At 46.4% G+C, this 8540-nt stretch overlaps 1 protein-coding gene across 1 annotated transcript in view; it reads right to left on the minus strand.

The window, feature by feature from the left end:
• Window positions 1–5960, minus strand: part of hcn1 (hyperpolarization activated cyclic nucleotide-gated potassium channel 1) — a 64881-nt gene extending 58921 nt beyond the window's left edge. The window contains exons 1-2 of the mRNA XM_028971956.1: window positions 5614–5960; window positions 90–513 (exon numbers count right to left, since the gene is read on the minus strand). Of these exons, the coding sequence (XP_028827789.1) occupies window positions 90–513; window positions 5614–5960 (771 nt within the window). The remainder of the gene's footprint in view (window positions 1–89; window positions 514–5613) is intronic.
• Window positions 5961–8540: the final 2580 nt, after the last annotated feature.

Here is an 8540-nt window from a genome sequence, read left to right on the forward strand (position 1 = left end):
CGCTGACGCACATTTCACTGATGGCTTTTCAGACGCAAACTGTAACCGAAGGCCAAGTAAGCGGACGAACGCATGCTCAGGGCACTCACCTCCTCCCACTGATGAATGTATCTGATGAGTCGAGAAAGTCTCAAGAGGCGCAGGAGACTGAGGATTTTAGTAAACCTCACAATTCGCAGAGCACGGGCAGTCTTGTACACCTCCGAATCGAACCCTTTCTCCACTATTAGAAATATATAATCCACTGGTATGGATGAGAGGAAGTCGACAACAAACCAGCTCTTCAGGTAGTTCATCTTGATGACCTTAGGGTCCAGGATGATCTCAGAGCTCTCCTCATTGACGATCCCAGTCCGGAAATTCATGACAAGGTCCACCAGAAATATGGTGTCTGAAGCCACGTTGAATACTAGCCAGGTGGTGGTGGTTTGCTCTGAAAAGAATGTTATTCCAACAGGAATGATGATTAGATTCCCCATCATCATGATGAGCATTATCAAGTCCCAGTAGAACCTGAAAAACAGGCAAAATGTTTCATGTCAGGAAGAGGGGCGAGACATACAATTTGCATACATTTTTAGCCACTTATTCTATATTTAATCATGAACAACATACCACTGGTAATTGTGGATATGTATCATATAGGGTACATAGTTGTGAGATTTTATGCCATTTTTCCAGCCCTAGGTCCATTCCAATTCCAATGTTACTAATGAAATGAAGCAGTTGATCTAATGTAATCAGCTCGGGATTCGAACCGGCAACCTTCTGATTACGGGGCCGCTTCCTTAACCGCTAGGCCACCACTGCCCCAGTAAGAGGACAGTAGCTGTGATTATGTTTGGTATATTTCACGGAAAGTTTCAAAGACACAGGAAATCCCTCACATGACAGCAAAGTACAGATTTCCCATAAGTTGCAGGTAATGTGCCACATTATTAATCACGGTTCACCATTCCACCATCAGTGTGGCTGAGCTGGGCTGGCTTTGGTTTGCCCCACCCTCTGCCCAGCTCGGTCATTTAAATAATCTCAGCACAAGCTATGTATAGTCCTGCTGTTGTCTCAAGATACACAATACCACTAAGAGAGGATAATGTGAAGAACATAAGACTTCGACAAGTGAAGATGCCCTTGGAGGATTAAAGATTAAAGCAAGACATCAATCTGTCGAGTGTCCCTCTCTCAACCAGCTTTGCGCCATTCTGGCCTGAAGATGAAGAACCTTGCAGTTAAAAAAAAAAAGTATTTCATTCATTTTTGTCACATTGCGAGTGTGTGGACCTTCGACTTACGGTAATGTATTCTATAAACGTTTCAGCCTACTTGGGCTTACTGCTACAGTGCAGGCACAACATGGAGCCTCTATTGAACACTGAATCTCATTAGCATGTTAAAAGATTAACCCCAGTTACATAATCTAAAATTTCAGAAAGATCTGACATTTCAGGTTGTGCCAGGACCGTATAGTGCAATTAATTTATTTAACAGTATTTGAAAAAATATGGATTCGTCCATACGGATATATAACCTCAGGGCAGTGGAATATAAATTCACATATTTAGGGGTCTGTGGACTGTTTTTAACTGTGATTTTTCACTGTCAGGACCAGACTGTCCATCAAGCCACAAAATGTCTGACTGCTTGTGTCAGCACGAGCCGCCGAGTCTGGCTCTGAACACGTCTCACCGTCCACATTCCTCCCAGGCTTCCTTAAAGCCAACAGAATTAAAGCTAAGTATCTCCATCAGGATCACCATGGGGCATCTGCCTCAAAAATGGATCCCAGACATGCCCATTTTCCCACCGTCAGCTGTGCCGCGTGGATTGAACCGCCGACGGCCCCGCCGCCACCTGCCTTTCTCCTTTTTGGGAAGGATGAGTCAAATCTCCGAGGTCTGGGAGCCAGACCGGGCTCGCGGTGTTAATGCAGATGCCAGTTCCTCTGACGAACAGAGGGCGCCCACAGGGTTGTGAAAGGGTAGGAAATGTCCCCGGCCGCTGATAGCGGCATGAGTCCGCGGAACGAAAATAGATGCTTTCAAGAATCCTATCGCACGCCTTAAAACCTTGGCCAGCGGAAGATGCACCGGTCTGAAATGGATCTGCTTAAATAAATGACGCTATGGGCCTTGCTTTATAAATATCTGAGGATCGAGTGTCGGGTAATTGTCTCCACTCCAGCAGTCACCTCGCTGGTTAACAATATCCAGTGTGAATATTTTTACCCTCAGGATGTATCTGAAGGTGCGTCCTGGGTGAGGAACGCTGCCAGTGATCTACACCGCTGCATTAACCCCGATGGATGAGAAGCCAACTGCCTGAGGACGTCTGCGAATGGGACCCAGGCGACAGGCATGCTTTTAGGCTAACTGTGCTGAATTGGTAACCGATTGCCTATAATCCCGGACGTAAGAAAAGGATCAATAATTAATCGGCCAGCCGAAGATGTCCTTTCATCGCTACCGGCATACTCGCCGTGCTCGGAAACTCAACTCCATCGCCGGTGGCACGTGCCGACGCCGACACCTAACATAGTCAACACTATATTGTGACAGGGCGAACAATGGGCATGTGACGTGCCCCTGTCAATGGTCTGCAAAGGAAACACAAGGAGGGACAATTAATTGGCGGAGAACATATGTATGGCGCCCCCGCTTTCCACATTACATCACTACGTTGCATAAGTCGCGTAAACTAACGCTCCTTGCTCTGCCCATCCCATGCGTTTATACCATGTAGTTATGGTGATAATAGCGCCCATTTAGCGAATAATCAAGAGGAGTCGTCTATGGCGCTGATGATTATTTAGGGGTTATTGGGTGTCTGTTAATTGCGCCAACAGCTACCCACGTGTTATTTTTAACAGAATCCAGGATCTTCTTGAATTATTTTTGTGGACACCACACAGCATTAAATTTAGAGCAATCCTCTGCTCTACAGAAGAAAGGAGGGGACCAAAAAAACGAGTGCAGCTAATTAGAGAGCACCAGAGGGCATCAGTTTGGAGAGGATAGGCGCACAAGGACCTTCTTCAGACGGTATTGCAGAAGGCAGAGTCAAGAGAGAAAAGAAAAGATAAACCGGTGAGTATAAATAATGCACAGCCAAAGTTGCAGCGCCTAAAAATAGTAAATAATCTTGGGTTAGAAATCAGACGGCCCTTGATGCAGGCATTCATATCTCATTTTCATATTCATTTCATCGACCAAAGACATAAATGTGTCTTAACTGACTCACTTGCGACGTCACTACAATAAATATCACCAAAGTGCCCACGGTTGTCTCTAAAATCTGCAATCTGGCCTCTTTGGATTCCAGTTTGGTGGGTTCTTCAGCAGTGTCCCGTTGTTTTACCACTTTGACCCTTTGAGAACCTTTTGAAACGTAAAGAGTGACAACTTATGAGGCAGTTGGACGAAGGACACAAAAGCCTGCTCCCAAAGACCCGGGCCTGATCCAGTCAATCTATGAATAATAAATATTACTAACCAGCCATTAATCTTTAAGCAGTCTCCTTATTACGAGATGACTGCATATTGAGTTTCCTCAACGCTCCCAATGAGACCCGCACAAAGGGCACATGAATGATGCTGTCCTCCATGCGATGTCGCCGGTTTTCAGACCGTCACCGATTCCCCCGGGTCATGTTGTCGGTGGAGAGGGAGGCGCGTGTGCGTAACCAGGGGAAATAAATAAATAAACTAAATGCTGCGATAGATTTAACGAATTACGTAACCGCTGGTGCCATTCTAGAAAAAAAAAAAACAAAAAAAAAAACAGAGAATGAACTCTGTCTTCCCAAGAAAAGAGGATTCCGCTTTGGGAAAACGGAGAGGCTTGCCAAGCCGGTGCACTCTTGCATTGCACATTGTTCCGTGCGGTGCTGCTGATACAGTATAGCCCACAGACGTGTGTGTTAGCCCCGAAGTCTGCTGATGAGAGCTCTCTCTCTCTCTCTCTCTCTCTCGCTCTCTCTTCCGAGCTTTATTCTAACTTTAATCCCTCTTTTTGCTTTATTATCAGCTTTGCTGGAAAAATCGACTTGATGTTGAGCCAATTGTCATTTAACCGAATCCTAAGAAATAGTAAAAGAAAAAAAAAAAACAACAACACGATTTAAATGGCTAAAAAGACTGCTCATGACTGCTCATACTTTGCTTAGTTTTAGTTTCACCATAGTTAGTCCAAACCCTCTTTTGTTCTACCCCATGTTCAGTAATTGTGCGCCGATATTCTAGGGGGGAAAGGAGGCATCGGGACACACAGAAGGCACATTGCACGTTCATGCCACCCTCCAAAGCTCAAACCTACGAGTGTAAAATGAACAAACCCGGATCCACCTGTCAGCGACAGTGATGGCGTGTTTAGCATCTTTAAGTTAAGTTTTCGGCGAGGGGTTAATATGGCCAGCTTCAATTTTGGGGCCGCGGTCAGGTATGCATGTCAAGCGGCTCCGATCACATACACCCTTCGCTCATAATATGGAAAGGTCAATCACATTACATCACAGCGCTTGGGCCAACTGTAAGCTCTCTGAGTGTCATGTTATAGCCATAATCCTCCTCACCCTCCTTTAAACCCCTGATGTCAGAGGGTGAACTGATGTGCTTTGTACAATGACACCACTGTCTGTTATTATTCTTTCATGCGCTGTAAAAAACGGTGGTCACTCATGCCAACGAGCATGGGTAATGTTGATTATGAATATGCAACACGGTTCTATTTGAGCTGCCGAATTGGCCCCGTGTGGACGGTCGTTTTTTTTTTTTTTTTCAGCACCGTGGACAGGGACATGGGCGGGCGGGTCCACGCTGTCCAGGCAGGACAGCGCTTCTTTAACAAGTTGTTGCCAGGGAAATCCAGCCAATGCTCTTGCAGGACGGTCGGCGCATTGTTCCTTGCGTGCATATGGTTCATTCATCATGCAAAAAAAAAATTTAATAATAATAATAAATAAAAACCATACACGACTTTCAACGAATTCGAAAAAAACCTCTCTCTCTCTATATATATATCGCGCGAGATATATATTTTATGACATTTTTGTTGTGATACGTGCGCATGAATTATTGGTTTCAGGCGGCTTGAGAGGGATACCATATCCATACTGCAGTGGTATGCCATTCACGGATTTCACGGGATCCCACGACGTCCTTTAATCTCGACACGGTCGTGTCATTTTTTTTTTTTTTTTTAAATACTACGATTGGTAGGCGGCGTCTACAGGTCGGGTGACACGAATTCCCGTGGGATTTATCCCCTCCGTATCCCCTGTTCCACCGCAGACGGTCCTGGGGGGGGGACATGTTTACAACCCCGCTGGCGCAACGTAGCCGTCACGTCCCGTCACGTCCACGTCCACCCCCCCCACCCCCCCTCCACTTCACGACGATGAAATAAACGGCACTTTTCCTGTTGCCGCCACGATGACTTTCACCTTCTTCGCCAAGGGCGTCCGAGGACGGCCGCCTCCTCCCGCTTCCCTCCGCCACGCCGGGCGCGCCCGAGTGTTAACGCCAGTGCACGCCCGTGGCAGGAATATCATGTCTGGGGGACGTGTGTGTGTGTGTGTGTGTGTGTGTTTGGAGGTACACGCCAGCGCGATTTTACCTAAAATCGCTGTAGGGATGGATGATCCAGTATCCCGCCGTCTGGACCCTCTCCTGTTCTTTCTCCACCGCCTTCTGGCTGCCGAACATTCGCAGGGAGAACTTATTCACCCCGGGCTGCATCATGGCCCCAAACTGGCGCTGCATGAAGCCGTACTGCCGCGACGCCGCGTCCATGTCATCGAAGCCGACCATGGTCTCCTCGCGGTCCCCCTTCAAGCCCACCGAGTTGCTGTGCTCTTTGCTCCCCATGTTGTTCTTCTGTATGGAGTCTTGCCGCTGGAACACGTTATTCCCGTCCGCCTTCTCGTCTTTGTTGCTGGAGAACGAATTGGATTTTTCTTCCATGATTTCGGGACGCACTGTCTCCGGCTGTGGAGGACAGACCACGCGTGAAACTCGGGAGGACCCAGTGGACGCGCTCCTCTTTCATTTGCTGTCCTTCAGCTGCTCGGCTCTGCTGTCTCTTCTGCGAGTGGCGCAAACTGAGAGAGTTGTGGTGAACCTGGTGGCTGAGGGTTCTTGGGTTACCGCCATCTACCGTTAGGATTTACTCTAGGGGTTGCCAGATCTCGCGAGATTCACGGCAGACTTTCCTCACGGTTATAATTAATTTGATCAACACCAATGTGATTTATTTTATTTTAAAAATGAACAATAACGGTGCCATATCGGGGTGGTGAAAAAAATTGAATAAACGAACACCATAATGTTGTGGTGTTGTAGACGGATTGCTTAATTGATTGCTTAATTGATTGATTCTCTTTAAATTGAATTTTGCTGCAAATGCGTTGAACAACAGAAACCTTGGACATTTTAATGTAAAGCCTGTACATTCCAATCAGTGGGAAAACGGAAGCGGCAGCATTAAGAAAATCGCAGGTGCATTTTGGGGGAGCACGCCTGCGGTTTGGTGGTGGGATGCTGGCTTGTTTTCAGCGGTCGTGGCAACACTGTCCGGCAGTCCCCGGCGCGGCGGCGGCGGCCACTGCGCTGACTCGTACGTCTCCGTAACGCACGCCGTGGACGCCTTTCGAAACAGACACAGGGCGTGGGGCGTGACGCAATCGCGGCGTAAAATCGGCGTCGTCGCCGTGTCGGAGGCAAGCTACTCATCTGCGTCGAGCGATCGCGTTGGATCCAGATCACAACGGTCACCGGCGACACGTGGGCTCGTCGCGTTGAAAAATAGCTGCATCACACACGCGGTGGCAGACGGATACAGATGGGTCTGAGAGCTGGTGTTTACAGGGGTCATCAGCTGGTCAGGTGGCAGTGGTGGCCTGGAAGTTAAGGAAGTAGTGGCCCCGTGATCAGAAGGTTGACGGTTCGAATCCCGACTGAGGTGCCACTGAGCAAAAGCACCTTCCCCACACCCTGCTCCCTGGGCGCCTGTCATGGCTGCCCACTGCTCACTAAGGGTGATGGGTTAAAAGCAGAGGACACATTTCATTGAGTCATCGTGTGCTGTGCTGCTGTGTATCACACTGACAATCACTTCACTTTTTTATAAAATCTGTAAGACAGTACATTTTGGGAGGAATTCTCTGCCGTTGTATATGGATGCATAGCACATTTGCTTGAGAAGAATCAATTCTGACGTGTTTCTGGATTGACGAGTTATCTCGTTAATATAGGTTCTCGTTTGGCCTACTTTGATATAACTGAACCAAACCTGTTAGTGGTAGTCCAGCTAAAAAGCCCATTCTGAGCTGCTGGTGATTCTCCACGTTGACTTACCATGATGATGCAAGGACAGATTAGTGTTACAGCATCACAAAATTGGGATAAAAAAATGGCAATGACTGTTTTTTGGTGTTTTTGGAGGAGAAAATGAAAACCAAAAGGATAATAAGGAAATTAATCAGAAGCAGCACTCACTGATTAGTAAGTGTATGCATATGCTTTCACAGGGTTTGATGGAATTCACAGGGTTTGATGAAATTTGCATGAATTGTTGCATTTGCAAAAATCACAAAATCCTGAACAGACTGACCCTTGATTCCAGTGGGTTTATTTTTCCAACTGAAGCGTAAAATTGGCAGATCTCAATTCAGCCTTAGCTGAAGGTCATATATTCATTCACATGACATGGAGATGAGGAGCAGCTAATCCCCATGCAATGCTCTGTCAAGTTTTCTAGATATAACGAGTTTTTGTTCACCTTGGACACAGTATGATGTGTTAACCATTTACATTACAGGGTCGTATCATATAATTAAAAAAAAGTGCATTACCTCATTACGCCCAGTGCCATGGGGAATGTCGTAATTACACAATGGTAGTGCCCACAGAGTTTTCATTGTGATTAATTGGAGGAAATTATCCACACACTAGTCATTGCACAGTTTGATGCCAAACCCGAACAGAGAGTGGGACAAGAGCCAGTCCAGCGAAACCTTGGCGCAGTTGCTGAAAACAGCACTTGAACTAAAATCTACAATCCACCAGCAACTGGTGGTAAGCCCAGATCGTTCAATCATTCCAGATGTGCATTTTATGCTTGCAGAGGCATTCAGAGTTAATATGGTGAGAAATGTGTAAAGGTGCACCTGATGCACTCTACGTCATTTGAATAAAGTTTTATTCAGGTTATTTCAACTACTAATATGTAGTAAATTGAACCAATCTAGACCCAATGAAGTATGATCCTATTGTGTATGGGTTCCTTGTGTAGTAACACAAGCACAACATAACCTTGTTCCATTAAATAAAAATTGCTCTCTTTTTTTCTTTTATTTCCTCCCCAGACCAAGCAATGCTGAATTACTTTGCATAGCAGCTCTTCCCAACAGAAGGCCTGTGTAACTTCAGTAGCAGGGGAGATTGCATAACTTATGATCTCGAGGTAGTTGAGTGCTGCATCTGACTGAACACATCAGCTGTCCCCGGGTGATATTGTGGGAATAAGCAAACAGGACAAAGAAC

The sequence above is a fragment of the Denticeps clupeoides genome, chromosome 3, assembly GCF_900700375.1.
Source record: "Denticeps clupeoides chromosome 3, fDenClu1.1, whole genome shotgun sequence".
Lineage (NCBI taxonomy): Eukaryota > Metazoa > Chordata > Actinopteri > Clupeiformes > Denticipitidae > Denticeps > Denticeps clupeoides.